This window comes from Phodopus roborovskii, unplaced genomic scaffold (assembly GCF_943737965.1).
Source record: "Phodopus roborovskii unplaced genomic scaffold, PHOROB, whole genome shotgun sequence".
Classification (NCBI taxonomy): domain Eukaryota; kingdom Metazoa; phylum Chordata; class Mammalia; order Rodentia; family Cricetidae; genus Phodopus; species Phodopus roborovskii.
The window spans coordinates 4500197-4523187 of record NW_026126549.1 but is presented as its reverse complement, the minus strand read 5'-3'; the positions used below and the strand labels follow the sequence as shown (position 1 = coordinate 4523187).

The following is a 22991-nucleotide window of genomic DNA, read 5'->3' as shown; positions in this document are numbered from 1 at the left end:
TAAAGAATGTGGCCCATAGAATCAACTCACCAGGTCTCATGGGGGCTCCCAGAGACTGAAGCGACAATCAGGGATCCTGTGTGGATCTGAACTAGGTCCTGTGCATATGTTATGTTTGCTTAACTTGTTGTTCTTGTGGGACTCCTAATGGGAGTGGAGGAGTATTTCTGACTCTTGCCTGCTCTTGGAACACTTTTCCTCTAGTGGCCTCTTGGCCTTATCCAGCCTTGATGAGGGTTTGTGCCTAGTCTTACGGTAACTTGATATACTGTGTTTGATTGATATCTCTGGGAGGCCTACTTTTTTCTGAGGGGGAACAGAGGAGGATTGGATCTGGGGGAGTTGTGTGTGTGAGAAAGAGGGAGGATTGGAGGGAGAAGAAACTGGTCAGGATGTAATGTATGAGGGGGATAATAAAAACATATAAATGGAGAAAACACAATAGGCTTTTGTTTATAATCAACTGTCAATATACTTATCAATGTTATGGCAGGGCTGATACATGAATAAAATTCCATTTTCATAAAAAACGGTGCTCATGAAATCAATTTGTACTGGAATTATCAGCCCACCCCACCCACTCATGCCCTCACAAAGCTCTCACAGTATGCTTTGGGAGGCATTCGACTCTGGGAATGGATGGGAGGCTTTGTGCCATGGAGGTGGTGATCCTTGTAGCTCTGCTCACTTCTCCTGTATAGATATTAGGAAGTAAAAACCTTCTTTTTCATATTACACATTCATTCCTATTTCATAGACATTTCCAGACAGCTTCTGTTCCACCTGGTTCTGGAGCTGTTTAGTCCCAAATAAATGCACAGAGGCTTATATTAATTAAAAAACTATTTGGCTGATGGCTCAGGCTTCTTATTGGCTAGCTCTCTCTTACTTATTAACCCATTTTTATTAATCTAAACATCTCCACATAGTCTAGGCTTACTGGAGAATGCCCAGCATCCTATCTTCCCAGTAGCTATGTGGTGTCTCTTCTGGCGGCTCACACTCTGTGTGTTTATTTGGGACTAAACAGCTGTGGGGCCAGGGGGAACAGAAACTCCATCTACAGACATTCCTCTCTGTTATCCTTTAAACAATATGCTTGATAGCCATGAAAATTAAAAAAAAAAAAAAAAAAAGGAAAGAAAAGAAAAAGGTAACTGGGTCTGTAGTCGCTGAAGAATGGGCTAAACAATTAGTTGGCTCATCGTGAGTGTTTCTGCCACTGCGGGTATAGTGTGACTTGCTCTGCTTAAAGAAAATGCTTTTAAAGAGAGGAACAGATTCTCATACCAGGACAAATCATAGTATGTTTTTGTCCTTGTGACTGTACTATTTCTCTGTCTGGGTGATAGTCCTGAGTTCAAGAAGGCACAGAGTTGAGCATGCTGACTTCATGGTGTATGCACAAATCAATCTCACAGAAATGCAAGAATAGCATGCTACTGTGGGCTCCACTGGCTCCAAAATTCTGTCATATATGTTGTTCTTCCTTGGCAGGATTATGGTTTCGCTTTATTCTATTAATGTCTGGAAAAACCTACAGATAATTCAGTTTGCCAAGTGTGTGGGTGGGTAAAAGATGTATATTCACAATCCTGAGACCTGCAAGAATTGTCTTTGGGAAACAGCTAATTAGACCTGTCTTTTTGTTTTTTAAGTGGTACCCAGCCTTAGAAGCAAATGGCATTTATGTATCAAAGTGTCCACAGTGATGGGCATGTGATGAATGTTAAGTCATAACAATTACATTTAATGAGAACTAATGGGCTGTCTTAGAGCATGGCCCTGACTCTTAGAGCTGCCTTCCCTGCTCTCCAGCCCTGTTCAAAAGGCTCCCTGGCTGGACCTACTCACTCAAGTCCATCCGTGTGCAGTCACTTCGTTTTGACCCTTTTACTGTGGCTGACTCTGCCATTTCTTTCTCATCTGTCAGTGGTGTAAACATTGCTTCCACCACACCTGTTTTATATTCTTCTGGGAGAAGTTCATTCTTCCCTTCCTGGCTTTTCTCTTCTATAATTGTTGCATGCATGATTCCTTGATTCCTCCCATCTCCCCTCTCTTCCTTCTCTGTCCACTTCCTTTGGTACTGGCTCTCCCTCAAGAAGACCCCTTCCTGCCTTCCCTTATTGTCTTATAGGCATCTGGCTCAAATGATTAGGATCCAAGGAGAACAAAAATATTGGAATGCAAACAGAATATAGGTCTAAACTCACTGCCCATTCAAGGTTGCTTTCAAGCACATTTTGCTTTGAGGGGAAGGAAGAAAAGTCTGTAATACCATCCATGTCCCTTATCTGCCTCTCCATGTTCCCTGCTTATCTGCTGTGTAGAAATATATGGGAAGAAACAGGCCAAGAAGCTTAATGCACAATAATCTTTTGGCGTTTTGTAGTCAGCATTCTCTCTGGCCTTGTTTGTAGTGAACTCAGAAAGTTAACTCCCTTCAGTTTTAGTGGGTTCTCAAAACTTTCAAAATGTCCATCTCCTGTCATAGCTGGCTCCCATCCCTGCTCCCCCAATTCTCCCTTTGCAGCTGGAGCTGTGACTTTGGAATGAAAAAAACAAAAACAACAACAACAAAAAACCCCCAAAAAACAACAGCCTCAGAAGATGGCAGAGGCTGCTCTAGTGTGATGAAAAGAGAGGGGACTGGTGATGGGGTCAAAGAGGCCCTGAGAACAATTTCACCACTGCCATATTCTGGCTGTCCTAGGATACAGAGATGTTTTACATTGAGCACATAGGATGAGAGGCCAAACCCTGCATGCAGAAGGCACAGGCATTGACACTTCCCCCATTCTTTGGCTTAAGCAATGGGCTTGGCTGTATCAAATCACTAAGTTTAGAAGCATGCTGCGTGGTGGTGGTGCACACCTTTAGTCCCAGCAGTCCGGAGGCACAGGCAGGCAGATCTCTGTGAGTTTGAGGCAGCTTGATCTACAGAGTGAGTTACAGGACAGCCAGGGCTACACAAAGAAACCCTGTGTCAGGGGTAGGGTGGGGTAGGGTGGGGTAGGGTGGGGTGGAGATGGGGGTGGGGGAGAAGGCCATCCACCCCAGGCAGGAGTTCCTGCCTTTCCATTTTTTCAAATGGGAGATCAAGGAGACTCATCCCTTGGAAGAACAGTAGGATGCCTGTAGTGGAGGCAGACTGTATTTACATGCAATTCACCTCTTTTGTGTCTAAGAAAAGCCACCCAAAGAATCATTTGCTGGTAAATATGGTCTGTGTGGCTGAAGCAGCGGACAGTGGGGATATGGTCTTGCCAAAAGCTGACTTTCTCCGAAGGTCTGTCTGTTGTCCAGAGTGGCAGCCACTTCGGTGGGCAAATAGGATGGTCATCTCTGCGCCTGGGGGGGCTGCTTCAGGTTGGGACCCCTTCAAGGTGGCTAGCTGTTCGTGCTTTCCAGAGGTGGGATGAGAGGCATAAGGTTTGGTGGGAGGAGGGCTGTAATTCTGAAATCTCACGGTTTTGACTTGCTGTAAGATAGAAAGCAAAGGACTGTGGGTGAGATGTGTACTCTGCCCCAACCCCTTGATGAGAATGTGTTCTTTCTCTACAGTTGTCACCACTCAAAATGCCTCATTTATGTGGTGTTTATTTAGCAAGCATTTGTATCTACTGTGCATCATGAAATACACCCTATGAGGTGTTGTGGATCGGAGAGTGAACAAACGCACACTGCCCGATGGGAGATTTTAACCAGTGCTGTGACGGGAGAAGAGTAACTCGCTGATACAGTAGAATAGCATCTAATAGGCAGCCAGGCAAGACTTTCTTGAGGCAGAAGAATTTGAGAATAAGGATGAATAATTTGGGAGAAATAGGGTCAGCAGTGATCTTCACAAGGACCCTTCTGGAAATACAGGTTCACTTTCCCCCTCCCTCCTCTGTTTTTGTTTAAGGCCTATCTTAAGGCCTGGCTCTTCCTCACGAATGCTTCTGATGACCCCTCTTTGAGCTCTCTACCATTGCCTTAGAAACACTCATCATAGAGCCAGTTCCCTGAATACCTGGTGTTGCCATCTAGCCTTTGAGCAGTGACTGACTTCCTCATACACAAGGCCATGAGACAAATATACAGACCGACCAGCATTTCGTATGTGTCTTTAAAAGATGGAAGATTCAGAGTCAAGTGTAGTTAGTTGCACAGGCATTTGGAGGCTGAGACAGGGGGATTGTGAGTTTGAGGCCAGTTTGAACAATGTAGTGAAAAATCTGTCTCAAAACCAAAATAAAACTTAAATGCAAACATCTAAAATAGCCTAAGTTCTGGCACTCTGGGCCTATATCAATATTGGCTCCAGCTGGCTGAGCTAGGTAGTAGCCCCCGTTGTATGAGGCTGGAAGCCCCCCCCCACTTTTCTTCCTCTTGTTTCCTAAGTGGCTATGTATCTTGCTTGGCAATTGCAGGTGTTTGTTGTCCCAGGGCTTAACAAAATGTTCTTTCTGTGGTACTTCGGAACTTACTTCTTTGTTCCATGAAATTCTCTTTTGTCTCCAAGTTTCCCCTGCTTTCTGAGTTTTGCTGTTTCCAGTGGGATCTCGGGACTTCAGAGTTTGGGGGCTGCGTCTGACGACTTGGGATATTGGGCAAGTGGGGCATGGGGTCCTTTAGATTGCATGAACATTGGAAGTTGGGATGAAACTCTTCTGTCAGTCACCACAAACTTTTCCGAATGCATTTCCATACAAGCTTAGAGGAAAGAACCTGGGCTTTCATATTGGATACAGATGTCAGCTGCATGGCTTTGGGCAGTGTGGTTTAACTCCCCAAGCTTCTGCTTCTTCGTTCTAAATGAGGATGGAAATAATACCCACCTCAGAGGGTTGTTATCGGGGTTTAATGGGATGGAACATATGGAGTTCTGTGCATGGTGTCTGCTTGCACATTTAGTAGTTAGCAAAAGCATAACAAATAGGAGGAAACTCTATGGTGGTGAGGGTGATGGTGAGGGGGAGATGATTGACGAGTGTGGTGATGCTCAGTAAACTGAAGGATTGTGATGAACATCACCCGATTCCCTTAATGGCACCTCCATTTCATCATCTTCTTGTTTCAAGGACCTTAGAAAAATCTATGTCTTTTAGCACAAAAATCTCCAGGCTAGATGTTAACAGATCTGATTGATGCCATAATAAGTCAGCTGTTAGAATTATCATTCCATGTGGCTTTGATGTCACTTAAATTTTCCCTTGTCTTGGTTGTTGCTGTCATCTGATGAAAAAGTATGTATCAAGCCCTGTGTAAATACTGCACATATTGTATGACCATTATTATTATTTACCTAACATTTTTAAAGGTTTATTTTGTGTGTACAGGTGTGTTTTGTTTGCATGTCTGTATGTATACCATGTGTGTCTCTGCAGAGGTCAGAGGAAGGCATCAAATCTGGAATTGGAGTCTTGGGTGGTTGTGAATCTCCACAGGGGGTGCTAGGAACTGAATGTAGGTCCTCACTAAGAGCAGCAAGTACTCTTAACTTCTGAGCTGTATTTCTAGTCCCTATATTCCCTATTTCTATGGAACAGACAAATAAGTAAATAATGAATGAGCAAACACAGCCCCAGAAGGGTGAAGTATTTTGACCAGAGCCACCTAACCAGAGTGGTAATTCAAACCAAGCCAGAAGCAGAACCAGGCTGCTTCTGGATCACAGAAAACATATGTATGAAGGGAATGAGGAGTATGTTTATCAGGGAGAGGATGTGCTTGGGGTGAATGCAATGAGGTGTGTTGTGTGTGAAGATTTTATAGGAGGCTGCCAGTGTGGTTAGCAATGTCCATGGTGTGCAAAGAGGGGAGGCTCAAGAGTCAGATTCCCAATGTCACTCGATTCCTACCTTTTCAATGCCATTTTTTGAGTTTTCTGGTTTCACTAGGATCGAGGGTGGGGCAGATGCAGGTGGCTTGGGTGGTGGTTCACTCTTGATGGGTATTTCTTTGCCTTCCATGATGAAGGAACTGGCTGCTGAGTGGATCCTGGCCTTGCCACCTCTGCTGATGCAGGTCAGGGCAAGCTCCCCAGTGGGAATGGGTTTAGGCCCCATCTCCATCATCATGGGTGCTGGGGAAGAGGCCATTCCCTGTGGCTGGTAGAACTGGAACTTCTGAGGCCGGATCACCATGGTGGGACTGCGACTGAGGGATCCCACCATGAAAGTGGGGATCGCTGACTGGACTGGTCTCTGCAAGGATCCATCTGGGGGATAACAGAGCAGTATCAGAGAAAGGATGGCTGACAGCAGGTTGCATGGGGGCTGGGAATGCAATGTGTCTGATATCCCAGAATAGGTAGGTAAGGGCTCTCCTAATGAGACTGTGCTCATGCTCGCTCTTCTGGGGTCTTTCAAAGGTGACCTATTTTCTTTAGTGCTCTTTGCTGTTCCTGGCAGCAGGTAAATGCTTAACTGAATGCGGTGTGAGGTATCTGATGGTATGCTGCTTCAATCTATGTGCCCCTCCTCCCCCACCTTTTCCCTTCCTCTGGTCCTTTAGGGTGGCTATGGAAACAGACACACCAAGTTTCACAGTGAGAAGCAGACACAGAGGTAGACAGGCCAAAGAGGAAGAAGTGAGGAACGAAGCGAGCAGACCACAGAGAAGGAAAGCCGAAGATGGAGAGGAGGAGGCCGCTAGCATCTGCTTGCTGAAGAAATTGTTAATAGGAACTAAGTGTGGCGGTGGGGCAGCAGCTGAGCACACCACCTGTACTCATTGTTGGTGTTTACTTCCAGCCCAGTGAAGGTTCCCAACCACAACACAGAGTGTGGATTGCATCTTACAAGATACACAAACTGCCAGGCGGCTCCCCAAGTCACAGATGCTTGCTGGCTATCACTATTAGTGTGCTCTAGCAATGTAAAAGTCTGACGGTGTGGGTTTGGACCTTACTGAGACAGTCTTCCCTCAGTTAATGGAAAGCAAGTCCTCCCTAAAAGGCTCTAAGGAGGAGGTCCCATCCCTTGGGCATAAGTTCTATAGGTGACCAAGGAAATGGGTCCTTCCCTCTGGATAAAAGACTAGGAATTACTCTTATGAAACACTGTGGGTCATTCTCAAAGGGTCTTCAAGCATATGATGGGCTTTCCTTGCACTTCTTGGATTTTTTTTTTTTTTTTTTTTTTGAGACAGGATTTCTCTGTGTAACAGCCCTTGCTATCCCAGAACTCTGCTCTGTAGAGCAGGCTGGTCTTGAACTCACAGAGATCTGCTTGCCTCTGCCTCCCAAGTGCTGGGATTAAAGGTGCATGCCATCAGTCATGTGTCTAGCATAGAGGGCCTGAGCTAAACCATATTCTGAGCTGTGGTTGTGCCCCTTCACCAAGCAGGAAGTTATCATGGACAATGAACCCAGGTGTTTTCTCTGCTGCTGTAATCTTGCTGCCATTAATTCAGTCTGACTTTTCCATTTACACATTTGATTTTCCACTGGCAGCTCCCTGAGCCACGTGGGCCTTTGGAGAAACAGATACTTGACTCCTCACCTTGGAAAAAGGGACAAAGGAAAGCTTCTGGAACTAGGAAGGGCAAAAGCACACCAGGCAGACATGTCCTTGGCTCCCATGGATGTGGGAGCAATTTGGTTTCTTGCCTCTCTGGTTATCTGGTCAGTTTGCAATTTTCAAGAGTTCTTATACTCTTTTATTATGTGTGCATACAACACAAGCAGTCAAAGATCCAGGTCAATCAAGAGTTACACAGCAATAAAGAGGCAGTGTATTAAAAAAATGTGAGCTATCAAAGTGTAATTCAATTCTTTGGGTGGCTAAGTGGTCTAGACTGAGGGAGTATTTCAGTCCTAAATAAGCCCATGATGTATATGGTCCAAAGACAATCTGTTTAGTTGTAGTAGTAATGAAGTGACTTATTTACTAATAATTAAAGTTACTTTACCAAGAAAATAACTTCTTTAAAAAAGCCATGTTCTCAAGAGCTTACTATGTGCTAGACATGGTATGGTTAGCCTATTAGTTAAATCTGATAGGAATACTCTGCCAACATGGTATAACACAGGGAGGGTGATGAAATGGGTATTATTTCCATTTTACAAATGAAAATAAAGAGGGTGGTGCCTTCTACAAGGTTGTGATGGTGAATGCTCAGTGGGGGGCAGGAAAGAAGGGGCTGATGGCTAAAACAGGAGGTGCTGGCTGGTACAGTTAGAGGCTATGCCGGCCACGAGATGGAAAAGACTAGGACAAGGATAAGGACACTTGCATTTTTTGTTCCTGGGGACGTTCCCTTGGGGCATACTGTCCCTTGCGCTAATCTTCTGTCCTGCAGTGTTGTATCTCATGTTTAAATATTTGTTGAGATGGCAGTAGAGGCTGCAGAGCCAGTTTTAAGTCGGAAATGTAGAACAAATAAATCATCTGCCCCACACGGGTTGTGACAGGAAGGAATCCTTGTTTTGTACAATGAGGTTTCAAGATCTTTTCTGAATCCCTGCACATAAGATCTCATGCAGAAGTCTAACATATTGACTTATTAACAACAGCATGGTATTAATGACAGACTGGCAAGCTCTGCTGTATGCTCAGTGTGGATACTATATAGGGAAACGAGAAAGCCACGGAACAGTGCACAGAGTATGATTGGAAGGTGTCTCTATCAATCTTGGAAAAGTTGGAACTGGTGGGTTCAGGATGTGAGTCTTACTTTTGTATAACTTAAAAAAAAATGGAATTTCTCTGCATGTATTACATAAACAAGATAGCAGAAAACAGGGGTTCTCAGTACTGTCTCTAGAATTTTGTCTTCTACCCCCAGCTCCTGCCCATTCAGGGGTTGTCTCCAGAACACAGTCTGAGAATATCAGTCTTTGGCTGGTCTTACTAAGAAGCAGCACCCTCTTGACTACAATCCAATTATACGCTGCCACCTAGTTTGGTATCTTCCCACTTACCAAGCACGCATGAATGGACCTAGATAGGGGCCTTCAGTTGGTCTAGGTTATGCTCATTAAAAGCTCTCATCCCTCAGGACTTATCCTATGCAGAAGCTCATCTCAAATCCAATTATTTTTGTGGGAAACACACAGTGTTCCAATTGGAACTGCCGTCATTTAGCACGTACCTCTCTGCCACCACTTACTCTTTCTCATGCTGCTCCGCCCTTTCCGAAGAGACCCTTGTCCCGAAGTCCCTGGGCCAGGTGTACTCCCTGCAGGGTTAACCACGGCAGTGGGCACAAAGACAGATTTGAAGGGTCTGCTTTGCCGGGGATCACCCTCTGAAAAGCTACTCTGGGAGGACACAGAGGAGGTGGGTAATGCCCATGTGGTGTAGACAGTGGGGCTCCGGGAATCTGGAAAACTAGACGTCTTTCTGGCTGTTGAACTATTTTTCAAAAGAGAAGAAATGGAGAAAGAAAGTGTTCAGTTAAGAGTCCTATGTCTCTTTTTAAATAGCTCCCAGCCATATGAATATAGTCACTCTTAACCACCCACACCCGCTCTTTTGTCACCCACAGACCTGTCTTAAGTTGATCCCACCCCCCTGCACTCTAGTGAATATGTGGTTCCCGACAGGGGGGGGGGCTCATGAGGTCAGAATGTGCACACCCAAACTTCACTCTTCCCTGTAGCTATGATCACCCCTCCCCCACATTCCTTCAACCCAAGTTCAGGGCACAGGCCTTACATGAGCTCACTGCTCTTTGCTTATTTTGTTTATTAAGTCTTTATTTAGTAGCTTTCCCACTAGATGCTAAACCATTTGAAGGTGAGGGTTTCTAAGGCTTACTTTACAGTCTCTGTGTTTTGCACGTACTGCTGATTAATGTGTGTGTCGAATGACTGCCTCGATGCCCTCAGTACTCCTTCTAGTAGTTTTGGTTAGCACATGTTGAGTGCTTACTGTAAGCCAGATGCTGATAGATACTTCAGATTTTTTTTTTTTTTTTTTTTAAGAAAAACACCAATCAGGAAGTCAATCAGCCAGCTGTCTATACTTCTTTCTTTCTTTCTTTCTTTCTTTCTTTCTTTCTTTCTTCCTTTCTTCCTTTCTTCCTTTCTTCCTTCTTCTCTCCACTCTCTCTCTCTCTCATTCTTTCTCCTGTCTCTTCACTCCTCTCTCCCTTTCAGGGGAGGAGGAGACAGGCAGATCCCTGGAGCTTGCTGACCAGCCAGCTTACCCAAATTGTTGAGTTCTAGGTCTCAGTGAGAGACCCTGCCTCAAAAGACATAGTGGATGATTCTAAAGAAATGATCTCTGGCCTCCACACCCACTCACACATGCATGTGTATTCTCTTACACACCATACCACACACACTGAGGGGAGGGGAGATAGGTAGATAGAAATTCATGGTGACTTGGCCAAGCAACTACCAGACTAGAGGTTTAAACAAGGTCTGAGTCAGCTCTCTGCCCTACTTCTGAACTATACTGAACTCCGGGGCTGGTTAGAGAAACAGAGAACATTTGTCTGTTTTGCACCTGAAATAAACTAAGGTAGCTGGCAGCCCTGAAGTGATTTTGTAAGATGCTAATGCTTCAGCCTTGGGCTGTGATGTCATGAACAGCATTAAAGTGTTATAAACAAGCTCGTGGCCACTGCTTCCAAGTCCGCAACCTCTGTGAAGTACACTACATGGTAGTAGCTGTTAACTTTGACAGCCTTTCTCTCCCTTTCAACCAATTCAAACCTGGCCTCCTGTCTCCCATGTACAGCCCATCAATCACTCTGTCACTCTGTTGATTAAATAGCCCCTGATAATTCCACAGAAATACAAACTCCACCAGGCCCCGGTGTAGAAAACCCTCCAGGTGCCTTACTCCCCAGGGCCCTCCATGGTTTTCTTTAGGCTGTTTCTCCTCATTCTTCCTTTCTTGTTTCCTCTATTCTGCTTATTAAGAAATCACAATGTATATTGTAATAACAAGCCAGTGTTGCATGAAGGTAGACAAGCTATTGTTGAACTGTGGCCAGTGGTACTCAAGAAGCATAGGGTTCCAAGTACTCTGAGAACGGATGCCTGCAGCAAGGGACCTTGTATCCAGAGCTGTCAACCTGCTCTGGACCCCATGGTGTGGTCAATGGAGAGTGGACCATCCATTAGTAAGGAAACAAGTCTCTATTCTAGACACAAGGCCTAGGCAGTGAAGAAGATCTCCAGCAACTGGCTTCCGTAGCAGAGTTCAGCTGATCTGTCTTTTGAACAAGAGGCCTCTAGGAGCTACTTGCTGAAAGTGCATCAGCAGCAGGCAAGGCTAGTTCCCCAATTGTTTCCAGCAGGAGCAACAGAAGCAAGGACAGAACACAGCTAATTAGGCTCAAGCCAGTCTTATTCCACTAGTGCCTCCTTTGAGCGACTGTTTATGGCACCAGGTAGAAGCTTAGCACTGGGCTTGGTTCCAGGAACTCCTAAATTGTGATTTTTCCCATCCAATGCTGACTCCCTCTGTGTCTTTTGGCAAAAAGTTTAGCACTTACCTAGCATTTTCTTCCAACACCAAAGCACTTTGCTAACATGTATTAATTAATCCCCAGGAAACCCCAAACCTGAAGACATTATGATCCTTGTTTTCCAGAGGACACTGAAAGACATTCTGGGCTTAAGTGGGAGGAGTGGATATTCTGGTTTGCTCTGCTAACAGGTCCCTGTGTCCCTTTCTGTCTGTGATGTTAGGTCTTATCCTGTTTTCAAAGAGAACATTCCACATAGCTGCTCTGCTGGACTTGCCATGGGAAACCTTTCTGCTAAGGAGAAATGTCTCACCTTGGCCATCTTTATAGTATCTGGAATGAAAGGCCAGGCAGTGATGGCCCCTTGTCACTTTCCTCCACCCATCAGGCACAAGGCAGGCATACTTGTCTGTGAAAGTTACAATAAAGAACCATCCTGCCTCATTACATAGAAGGGGATTTATTACTGGGACAATATATGAGGCCACTGGCCATGGGTCCAAGATCTAACTCTAATGCACAGACTGACATAGTGGAGCCCATTCTATATGGAGAGACACTTTGCCCAGCCTAGACATGGGTGTGGAGGGTGGGGAGGTGCCTTGGTCCTTAGATTTCCTATGGGAGGCCTCACCCTCTCTGTGAAGCAGATGGGAGGAGGGAAGTAGTCAGGGGAGCAGGACAGGAGAGGAAGGAGGGGGAACTGGAATTGGAATGTAAAAAATAAATTAAAATATAAAAGAGAGAGAGCCAGGTGGAAAGGACCTGGGAGCAGGATGCAAGTGGGCAGCTGAAGGTTCAGTGGGGGATCTGAGGCAGGAGTATGGACCAGATATTGCTGCTGGCCTCACCATAATGACCTCCAGCTTTCCTATATCCCTTTCTCTCTGCTCCTGTTTCAAATCCCAAGCAGGACTGAAAGATTGGCCAAGCTAAGCTGTCATGGTGGCACACATCTGTAATCCCAGCACTTGGGAGATGGATGTAGAAGGATAAGTGTCTTAGTTAGGGTTTCTATTGCTGTGAAGAGACACAACTACAGCAACTCTTATAAAGAAAAACATTTAATTGGGGCTGGCTTATAGGTTCAGAGGTTTAGTTCATTGTCATCATGGGGGCATGCAGGCAGACATGGTGCTGGAGAAAGAGCAGAGAAACCTACACCTGGATCCTCAGGCAGCAGGAAGAGAAAGACACTGGACCTGGCTTGAGCATTTGAAACCTCAAAGCCCATCCCCCAGTGACACACTTCCTCCAACAAGGCCACACCTACTCCAAAGAAGTCATACCTCCAAATAATGCTACTCCCTGTGAGTCTACAGGGGGTCATTTTCACTCAAAACCTTACAATATGGAACTCAAGATCAGCTTCATCTATATAGTAAGTTCAAGACCAATGTGGGCTACATGAGGCCATGTACCATCAATCCACAGGAAAAGAAAACTAGTTATGGATGGGATGAGGAAGTTGAGGACCACCACCTACTGAGAGCACACAGGACAGAGACTCAGGTGGATGTTGGTGCTGTCAAGAAGGGGTTTGGATGATGGACAGATGGACACTTGACAAACGCTCTGTAAAACCTGCATAAGTCTTCAGGGGCAGAAGAGAAGAGACTTCATGGAAGCAGAGGGTTAGCTATGGTTAATAAAAGCTAAACACATTGGTAGTCCAAGTATTTTTCTCCCACTATGGGCAGTTAGAAAGACCCACTTATTGAATCTTAAATAGAAACCTTGCCATTTTGGTCAAAACCATTTTTGGTAGACAGTCTTGCTATGTAGCCTTGGCTGGCTTGATATCCACAATACATCCCAGCCTTGTCTCAAACTCATGCCAATCCTCTTATCTTAGCCTCCCCGAGTGCTAGGATTATAGGCATGTGTCACAGTGCCCAGCTCTTGTCAGTTTTCAGCTACAATTAATCCATAAACTCTGCCTCAGTTTGTCAGGGTACGATGCTATAACAGCAAAAGTTTCAGTACCCAGGGACACCTCACATCTCTGTTCTCTGGGCTATTGGCATTATACACTGTGGGAGCTGATGACACTACAAAGCCATCATTGTAAATAGCAAACAGGCAGGGGCTGGTGTCAAAGAACAGACAGGAGCCTTGCCTGTGCTCTCAAACATACTAGGTTCTCATGTAGCACTTGGTAATAGCAGAAACAAAGATGACAAAGAACAGTAGTTTTTAGTTCTGAGAAGTGGGAGGATGAAACATAGCACAATGGAAGGATGGGTGTACCCTGATGGGCTAATTTGGCAAATGTCCTTCACCTCTAAGGTTAGTAAGGACAGAAGCTTTCTTCGTATGAGAAATGCCATCAAGGAAATAACACTCAGATTCTCTCTAAGCCAACAGCACTTAGGAACAGAGATACTTGTTCTTCTTGGGAATGTCACTTCCTCACAAGAAAACCATAGCCCAGCCTTAACATCTCATGATCTGCTAATGCTCAGATTTCTGTGGACTTGGAGGCAGGCTCAGCTCTTTGTCAATATGTGGTGTCAGTACCTCACCACTGTCTGGCATGCAGCCGTTTGGGGGGTGAGCACAGACATACATGGCCTGCCTGAGGGCAAATGGGTGTCTCCTCAAGAGAAAACCAAGGAAGAGAGAAAGGAAGCAGGAGTATTGGGGGCTGGACTCCCACATGCACATGGTGACCACACATCCGGGTTATCACAGGACACTGAAGGCTTTCCTCAGTTTATACCTTCAAAAGCACTCATGCAAAGATGGCAAATAAATGATCACTCACATTCATACTAATATGTTGATGGCTCATCCAGGACTCTGGGGTGAGCCTGATATATGAGCAAAGACTTTGGTATTCAGCATGGGTCCTAGACAACTTAGGTCTGATTCCACAGTAGATAGGCAACCTCCTGGGCCCTCAGTGCCCCTTCATGGTCATTCTAAATTCTTTTCAACACCTTTTAGCTCTGGTTCATCTCACCAGACTCTACCACCCATGGCAGCTGTTCAATCACCTACCCTCTAGGTCTGCCTCTCCTCTTATTCCCTGAGGATTTTAGCTCTGGCTCCCTTATTAGTCTCTTGACACCCCATCACACCACAATGATCTCATCTAATCTCATCTAATTAACGGCTTTAAATAGCATCTCAAGACCAGGGCTCTCTCTTCAATGCTAGATGTATATTCTCAGTGGCTCACCAACATCTTTACTTGTGTTACTAATAGGCACCTCACACTTAATCTGCTGTGAGGTAAGTGTTTGCTTGCCCACAGCTCAAGCCCATCTGTTAATGTTTTCATCATTGTCATCCTAATAAAAGAGCACTCTCTTTTTGGTTAACTAGAGGGGCGGGAGGAAATCTCACATTCACCATGACCCTGCTATCCCGTCACATCTGGTACTTAATGTTAGAAAACCGATGATGCTTTAGCTTTAAGGTATTTGTAGAATCTACAAATCTTCAAATTACAACACATATGCTGACAACATGATGACTTACCCTCTCTCTGTAGGATTGTTATGATCGTTATAATATTCTCTTAACTAGCTTTTTTTTTTGTCTCTACTCTTTCTTCTCTACAGTTTATTCTCAACCAAGCAAACACAGAGATTATGGTTAAACATAGGTCAGACCACGTTACTCTTCTGCTAAAAACTCTGCTGTGAAGCTAAAACCAAACCCTTCATTATGACCTAAGGATTCTAGATGACTTGGCCCCATTTGCCATTCTGACCTCATCTTCTATTGGTCTCCCCCTCATTTTCTCTTGTCCAGTCTGGCTGGTTTTCATGTCAGGAACATTCCTACCCCAGGGCCTTTGAATTTGCTGTTTCCATGGCCTGGAATGCACTTCTCTTCAAGATCAGCTTGGCTTGCTTCCTCATTTCCCTCATTCTCCTTTCTTTTCAGTGAGGCCAAATCCTTACACACAGATAGAGGTGCCTGTATGTGTGTTTTATTTACTAATATCTCCCCAGGTTCAGGAAAGATACAGTATTAACAAAGAGTTAACATTAAGGGACTGGAAAGATAGCTCAGCAGTTGAAAGTGTCTGTTGCTCTTGCAAAGGCCCCGAGTTTGGTGCCCAGCACCCATATGGTGGATGACAACTATCTGTTACTCCAGTACTGGGTGATCTGGTGCCCTCTTCTGGTCTCTGAGGGCACCAGACACACACACAGTACACATGCATTCATGCAGGCAAAACACTCATACATATAACATCTATGAAAACATTCAATAAATATGTCGGAAGAGGTAAAAGAATCAGCTACACATACTTTAGTTTGCCATTCTTCCATTAAATTCTAAGTACCTTACATTGAAAGGAATAGCCATGATGTCTCAACTTCTGTCACATTGAAAAAAGAAAACCCAAAAAAACCCCCAAAAACCCAAAACCCAAAACTTTTCGTATAACGGTGGTTCTTGAGGACCTCATCTTTGCCCGTACTCTTTTAGACAGGGTCCTTCCAGCTCAGCACCTCATGTGGAGGTGACTATGTATTAAAAATGTAGCCTTTATTGAACCCAAATCGTCTAAATTGGAACCCTGCTCTCCTCTGTTGCCACTCATGGCCTCAGGCTAGCTTCTGACACATGTAGTCACTCATGGTCCCTCTGTCCTTCGTGTTCTACAGGTTAGTCAAGCACCCTACTTGATCAGCTGCCTCCATGCTGTCGGTCTTTTCTCACCATGGTGGTTGCCCTCCTCCGGACACAGTGCCCCACCTAAAGGAAGGTCTGCCAAAGCGGCGATGGGACTTTGACACTCACAGAGTCTGTCACTTTCCTGGAGTTTGTGACCCTTTGATATGTCACAAAGACAGGGTTTGATGGGCGATAAAGGCCTTGCTGCCTCATAGCTGGGCAGACCTGGGAGGATGTGGGAGGTGTCTCAATAAATTTGAGGTCTGCGTGAATTTATGGTACAGTGTGAAGAGACAGGACAGACTGCAGGTCAGTGGCATTGATGAGGTAGGTCACGGGGAGGAAGGGCTCCTTCAGGGTAACTGGTCTTTGATCCGGGGCAGGGCTGGACAAGTATCAGAATCCATGGAAATTCTGCCTCATATGTGAGTGTCCTGAGAACCTTCCTAAGATGCCCTAGGGAGGCATTTGGTCACATTTTCCAATTAGTCGGTCAATGATATTGTTTTGGTGTCAGATGTGATGTGGGATGTCTGGGACTCGGCAGCAGAAGGCCTCAAATGCAGTCCTAAGCAAGCTATTTCATTTCATATCAGTGCCTTCATCTGGAGAATAATACAGGCCAGCCTCTTTTTGTGGCCAGGGAGTGAAATGAGGCAAAGCTGGGCACTGTGTTTTACACCTGTAGTCCTAGCATCTGGGAGTCTGAGGCAGGAGGACTGTGAGTTTGAGGCCAACTTGGCTAAGTTCCAGACCAGCCTGTAAATACTCAGTGAGACCTCTGTGGGGGGGGGGAATTTATAAATATCTTGTGTGTAAGTTAAAGATACAAAGGCAAAAGCTATTTCTTGGCTTTTGTTCTGAAAAGGCACTGAGTCCAGTATTAGTTCAACCCACAGAAAGGCCCTGGAGATGTACCTGAAAACAGGGATGACGTAGTCACTGGGAAAGATGCCAGCTCGCCCCGTGACCAAGGAGAGACCCCTGAGCCAGCCATCTTGGTACTTCCCCAGCACCTTGATGGCTTCTCCCTTCTGCAGGTCCAGCTCATCAGGTCCGTGGGCTGAGTAAGAGTGCAGGGCTACAAACCTGGAAAAGCAAGGTGCTCAGGGACACGGAACATGCCTGAGGAGGGGGCAGAGCTAAAGGGCTGGGGAGGCCAGTTCCTATAGCTCACCTGCATGCACCTAGCAACAAAAACCATTAAAAATGGGAACTTAACCATGGAAGGCAGACAGAACTGGAACAACCTGGCTGAAATGCCTGTGGATGCCCTGCCTTGTCTCCCTACTCCACAGGGCATTACATGGCTAGAAATTAGATAGGCCAACATGGGCATGTAACAGTGGGAAACTGGCCTCCAGCAGGATCAGTGGCAGAGGTCTGTGACAGTCCATCTTAGTGCTTTCTCACTACGGTTTGCTGGCGTTCTGAAGATGTCGAGAGGCTCAGGGAGACAAGTTATCACAGAAGCCTCTATTAAACTCTGTTTTGGACTGAGAGTAGGGGTTGTTTGACTTCTAGGAATGGTCTGGGAGAGAGCTGGATACCAACCGTTAAGTGTACCTTGGGAAGTAGGAGGCAGGGGTGATTATAATTAATTCTTTCCACATAATGATTCCACTGGCTGAACAGTAGGTGGAGGGGAATGGGTTTGTAGCATGCAAAAGTGTGAGTAAGGAGAAAAAAAAGACACTGTATTCTAAAGTTCACACCGGAGTCAAGTAGGTGGCGTCCAAGTATGAGTCGTGGTAGTGAGGACAACAGGGCACAGTGAGGCTGAGGGTGTGAGAACAGCTGCCTCATGAAAGGCATTAAAGAAAGAACTTAATTGCCTTGCTGGATTTGGGGTCACCTCAGCCAGGCGCGTCCAAGCTTTTGACATTGTCACATGATATCATCATCTACAGAATTTATGACCCAGAACTGTATAATTGAGTTTACAAAAAGCAAACATAGGTCTGAGAACATTTTAAGTTAATGACTTTGGATTGGATTGTGTCTATAGCCGAGTTTGGTCTCACGTGGCATGTAGGCTGCAGGTTGGACATTCCTGGTAGTCCTTCGAGACCCTAAGGACTATGAGACACCACTAAACTCGTTATCAGAGTGGATCTTGCAAGTGTTTTTCTTACCTCCAATGCTGAATCTGTTTATTTTTTTTTAGTGACCATAGTAAGTCAATATTCATTTATGACCTGATATTTTAAACCTGAACAGAGACGTTAGAGATTGCTCAATACCCAGGATCCTAGTAATGCTGTAGTTTCTAATCTGCATTTTTCTCATCTGTGCTCATCACTATCAGTGGTGGAAAAGGAAGGAGACTTGTTAGCTGTTTGGATGCTATGGTTTAGGCGTGCAGACTAGGTGATAAAGGGCTGCAAAGATGAGCTCTTTGAGCCAGAAAGCTGGAGGAGAAGGCACTGAGCTTTTTACTCACATGTTAGCTGAGAGGTGTTGCTGGGAGCTGGGCACACTGACCATGGCTGTGGAATGTCCTGGGGAGGCTGGTGCAGGGTGAGAAGTGCTGACCTACACAGACAGAAGAGACAGCCAAACAGAACTAGTGAGCACCCCAAGCCAGACTGTGAACAATTCACAGATCAGCTTGACACAGCTGAAAACCAACAGCCTGCCCAGCACCGCCCGCCCAACCTTTTCTCTTTGTGGCTTTGGGTAGAGGGAGGCAGAGCAGATGTCTTTTGGCCTTCCAGGTAGTGCTCCTGGGCCAAGTTCTCAAAGGAGCACAGCAGAGCATGGCAGGGCCAGCTGGGCTGTGAGCTTCTGTCCCACCCAGTCCCTGTGTGAAAACCTACACATGAAAAACAACAGGACTGCTAACAGAGACTCAGGGCCTGTCTCCCCACCCCCAATTCTTAACTGCCTTATACATATCAACAAATTTAGTTCTTACCAGAAGTAGATTATTAATCCCCATTTTTTTCATTAGAAGCTAAGACCTTTTAGGGGGACAACAGCTACTTAACTAGGACAAACACAATTTAAAATTAAGTCTAGGATATGAGCCCACCTGCTCATTAACTATTGATAATATTAAAATATGCACGCACGCACACACACACACACACACACACACACACACACACACACACACACCTGCCTTAGCAGGGTAGTCAATAACTTACAGAACATGAATCTGAATCCCTTTCATTTTTTCCAGATAAAACCAGAACAGCAATGGCAGAAACCTCTGAACCCTGCCTACTCTCCTAGGCTTCTTCCTATTGTCTAACACGCTGATGTGCTTAAAGAAAAATTCTCTCTCTCTCTCTCTCTCTCTCTCTCTCTCTCTCTCTCTCTCTCTCTCTGTGTGTGTGTGTGTGTATGTGTGTGTGTGTATATGTGTGTGTGTGTATATGTGTGTGTGTGTGTGTGTGTGCATGTGCATACACACACAAAAGTGGAGGCAAAAAAATAATTTATAGGAACCAGTTTTCTCCACCACATAGGTCCTGGGGACAGAATTCAGAGTTTAGATCATCAGGCTCACGCACAAGCATCTTTACCTGCTGAGCCATCTATCAGCCCTTCCCTTGCCTCCCACCCCCAACCCCTTTCTTGTTTGAGACAGGATCTCTCCTTGGGACCTGGGGCTTACTGATCATGCTAGGCTGGCCAGCCAGTGAGCCATCTCTGGGATTACAAGTACACAACACTACATCTGGGGTTTTTAATGTGGATTCTTGGGACTGAACTTGTCTTCTCACTTATGAGCCAAGCATTTGAAAGGCTGAGAAATCTGAGAATATTTTCCTGCTTCCCTTCCCAGTCTTGCCTTCTGTCTTAAAGTTTTTATTGCTGAGACAAAATACCATGACCGGAAAACAAACTGGGGAGGAAAGGGCTTGTCTGGCTTACACTTCATCATTGAAAGAGAGTCAGGATAGGAACTCACATGGGGCAGGAACCTGCAGGCAGGAACTGATACAGAGGCCATGGAGGGGTGAAGCTTACTGGCTTGCTCCCCATGGCTTGCCAAGCCTGCTTTGTTATAGAACCCAGGAGCAACAGCCCAGGGATGATACCACCCATATCGGCTGGGCCCTTCCCCGTCAGTCACTAACTAAGGAAATGGCCTACAGGCTTTCCTGCAGCTCTGATCTTATACAGGCATTTTCTTAATTGAGATTCCCTTCTCTCAAATGACTTTAGCTTGTGTCAAGTTGACATAAAACTGTCCAGCACAATTGATTCCTTGTCAGCCTGACACACACAAACACATCATTGTTAAGCCACAACCTTTCCTTTTTTGTTCCTCCCTAAGATGACATATTAATATCAATATCACAATATAAAACATTTGCAAACCTAAAACGTTCCACAGACTTTACAAATTCAAACACTTTAAAGTTTAGTATTTTTTTTTTTAATTTCCAAGTCTCTTTTACAGCCTAAAATCTCTTAAAATTTAATCTCTCAGCTGTGGTATACCATAAAATCAAAAATAAATACATTCTTACTTCAAGAATGAAATACCAGGGTACAGTCCAAATTAGATCAAAGCAACATCTAATATCTGGGATTCACTCACAATCTTCTGAGCTCCTTCCGAGAGCTTCAGTCACTTGTCTAGCTCCGCCCTCTGTGTCTCACACAGCTTGTCTTCCAAGCTTGGGCAGGATTCATTCCCCACAGCTGCTGCTGTTCTTGGAGTTCATCCCACAGAACCGGCGCTCCTAAAATGCTGGGGTTTTCTGCTGCATCTGGGCTGTGCTTTCACCGGCACCCTCTCAAGGCTCTCTTCATGGTGCCAAGCCTCAGCATCTCTGCATTGCCCCTTCAATCCCCAGTCTTCAACTGCTACCGACGCTGCACCTTCACCAATGGCCTCTCCTGGCCTCTCACAGTGCCGAGCCTCAGCTGCTCTCCATGACTCCTTCATGCCTTCAAAACCAGTACCACCCGGGTAACTCTTACACATTACCAAGTTAGACTACGAGCTCCAGGTACAACCTTGGCCACCTCTGGAACACAGCTTCTGTGTGCTCTCACTCTCAGGAAACACCTTCCAGAAGATTTCACCTCAGTGATGCTGGTCTCTTCTTAATCACTAATTTCTCAGCTCCAGCTGACCAGCATCAATTATACCAGCAAAACAAAGGTAAATTAGTGATTCTGGTCTCCAGACAATCACAGCCAATTCTTCAGTCCTAGCTAGCCAGAGCCACAGATGGCTGGGTAGAATCTTCGCAAACCAGGCCTTCATTGTCTGCACTGCTCTCAACATTCTTGTCTTCAACTCTCTGACAAAACAGCTCACTGAACTCTCAATACTGAATGGCTCCAAAGTTCCCAAGTCCTTTTACAGTCCTCCGCAAAACACTGTCAAGTCTGTCACAGCATTATCCCACAGTCCTGGTACCAACTTGCTGTGAAGAGACCTCATGACCATGGCAACTCTTATAAAGGAAAACATTTAACTGGGGGCTGGCTTACAGGTTCAGAGGTTTAGTCCATCATCGTCATGTCAGGAAGCAAGGCAGCATGTGGGTAGACATGGTGCTGGCATGGTAACAAAGTTCTACAACTGATCTGAAGGCAGCAGGAAGAGGGCAAGCCACTGGGCCTGGCTTGGGCATATGAAACGGCAAGGCCCACTGCCGGTGACACTCTTCCTCTAATGAACAAGACTACACGACCTCCTAATACTGCTCCCTAAACATTTAAATATGTGAGTCTATGGGGGCTATGCTTGGTCAAACTACCACACCTGCCTCTACTCCGCTCTTCATCTCAGCCATGCGATCTCTTTGGTCATGCTGTTTCTGTCACTTCTCACCTCTTTCTTGCTAACTTCTATTCTCATTAAAAATCTAAACCATAAATACATCATGTACACAGCAAGTGGGTATATCATTTTATGCATCACTTATAAATAATATGGGTGATCCATACCACTCAACCCAGAATTCAAATGGAAATTGGATATAGTACTTAGCAACTCTGTATCTTTCTCAATAACCACATGGCACCCCGCCCCCTCTAGAGCAGCTGTTCTCAGCCTGTGGGTTACAACCCTTTGGGGGTTGCATATCAGAGTACCTGCATGTCATGTACTTATGCTTCACAACAGTAGCAAAATAAAGTCGTTATAAAGTAGCAACGAGATAATTTTATGACGGGTGGTCACAACATGAGGAACTGTTTTAAAAGGTCGCAGTAGTAGGAAGGTTGAGAACCATTTCACTAGAGGTAACCATAGCGCTAAAATGTGTGCTAATCATTTCTGGGCTTTTCTGTGTAGTTTATCCCACTCTGGCACACATCCTTGCATGGGTGTCTCTGTTTTGTTTGATGTGAACATCATATAAACAAACATGCAATAAGTGCACCCTGTGACAAGAAGGTTTTCTGTGTGTGGCTCCTGTCTCATATTTCATGGCAGAAATATAGCACCATGGGACTATTTTACTGTTTATATGTCATTTGGGCAGCTTTTAGTTTGGGGCTGTTATGAACAGTGTTGCTAAGAACATTCTTGTACATGTCCCCTGTGCCCATGTACAAGAGTTTCTCCAGGATATACACCTAGGAATGGAATTGATGGGCCGTAGGGTAGAGACTGTTCAATTTTATTAGGTAATAACAAATTGTTTCCCAGTGTGGCTGTAACAATTTACACGTCTGCCAGCAACTAATGACAATTCCTGTTATTTGAGAATCATGCCAGCATGAGGTAAGACTCAGCTCTTTAGTATCTGCTCATGTGGTGGTGTGAAATGCTAACTCATTGTGGTTTTATATTCATGTCTCTGAAATGCCAATGAATTTGAGTTTATTCATGTCCCCTGTTTTCAAATGTTTACCAACCATTCTTATTACATGAAATACCTGTTTGTATCCTTTCTCTCTCCAAAGCTTTTGGGTTATTTATTATTTTCACATTAAGTTGTGAAATTCTATTAGTTTTAGAT

At 45.1% G+C, this 22991-nt stretch overlaps 1 protein-coding gene across 2 annotated transcripts in view; it reads right to left on the bottom strand.

Annotated features, from left to right (window-relative positions):
• Positions 1-3118: 3118 nt before the first annotated feature.
• The window catches only part of Sh3rf2 (SH3 domain containing ring finger 2), a 97189-nt gene continuing 77316 nt past the window's right edge, over positions 3119-22991 (bottom strand). For both annotated transcript variants that reach the window (XM_051201176.1, XM_051201175.1), the window contains 5 exons: positions 18497-18588; positions 16972-17142; positions 9103-9347; positions 5850-6208; positions 3119-3484 (listed from right to left, as the gene is read on the bottom strand). In XM_051201176.1, the coding sequence (XP_051057133.1) occupies positions 3209-3484; positions 5850-6208; positions 9103-9347; positions 16972-17142; positions 18497-18588 (1143 nt within the window). In that variant the 3' untranslated portion in view covers positions 3119-3208. The remainder of the gene's footprint in view (positions 3485-5849; positions 6209-9102; positions 9348-16971; positions 17143-18496; positions 18589-22991) is intronic.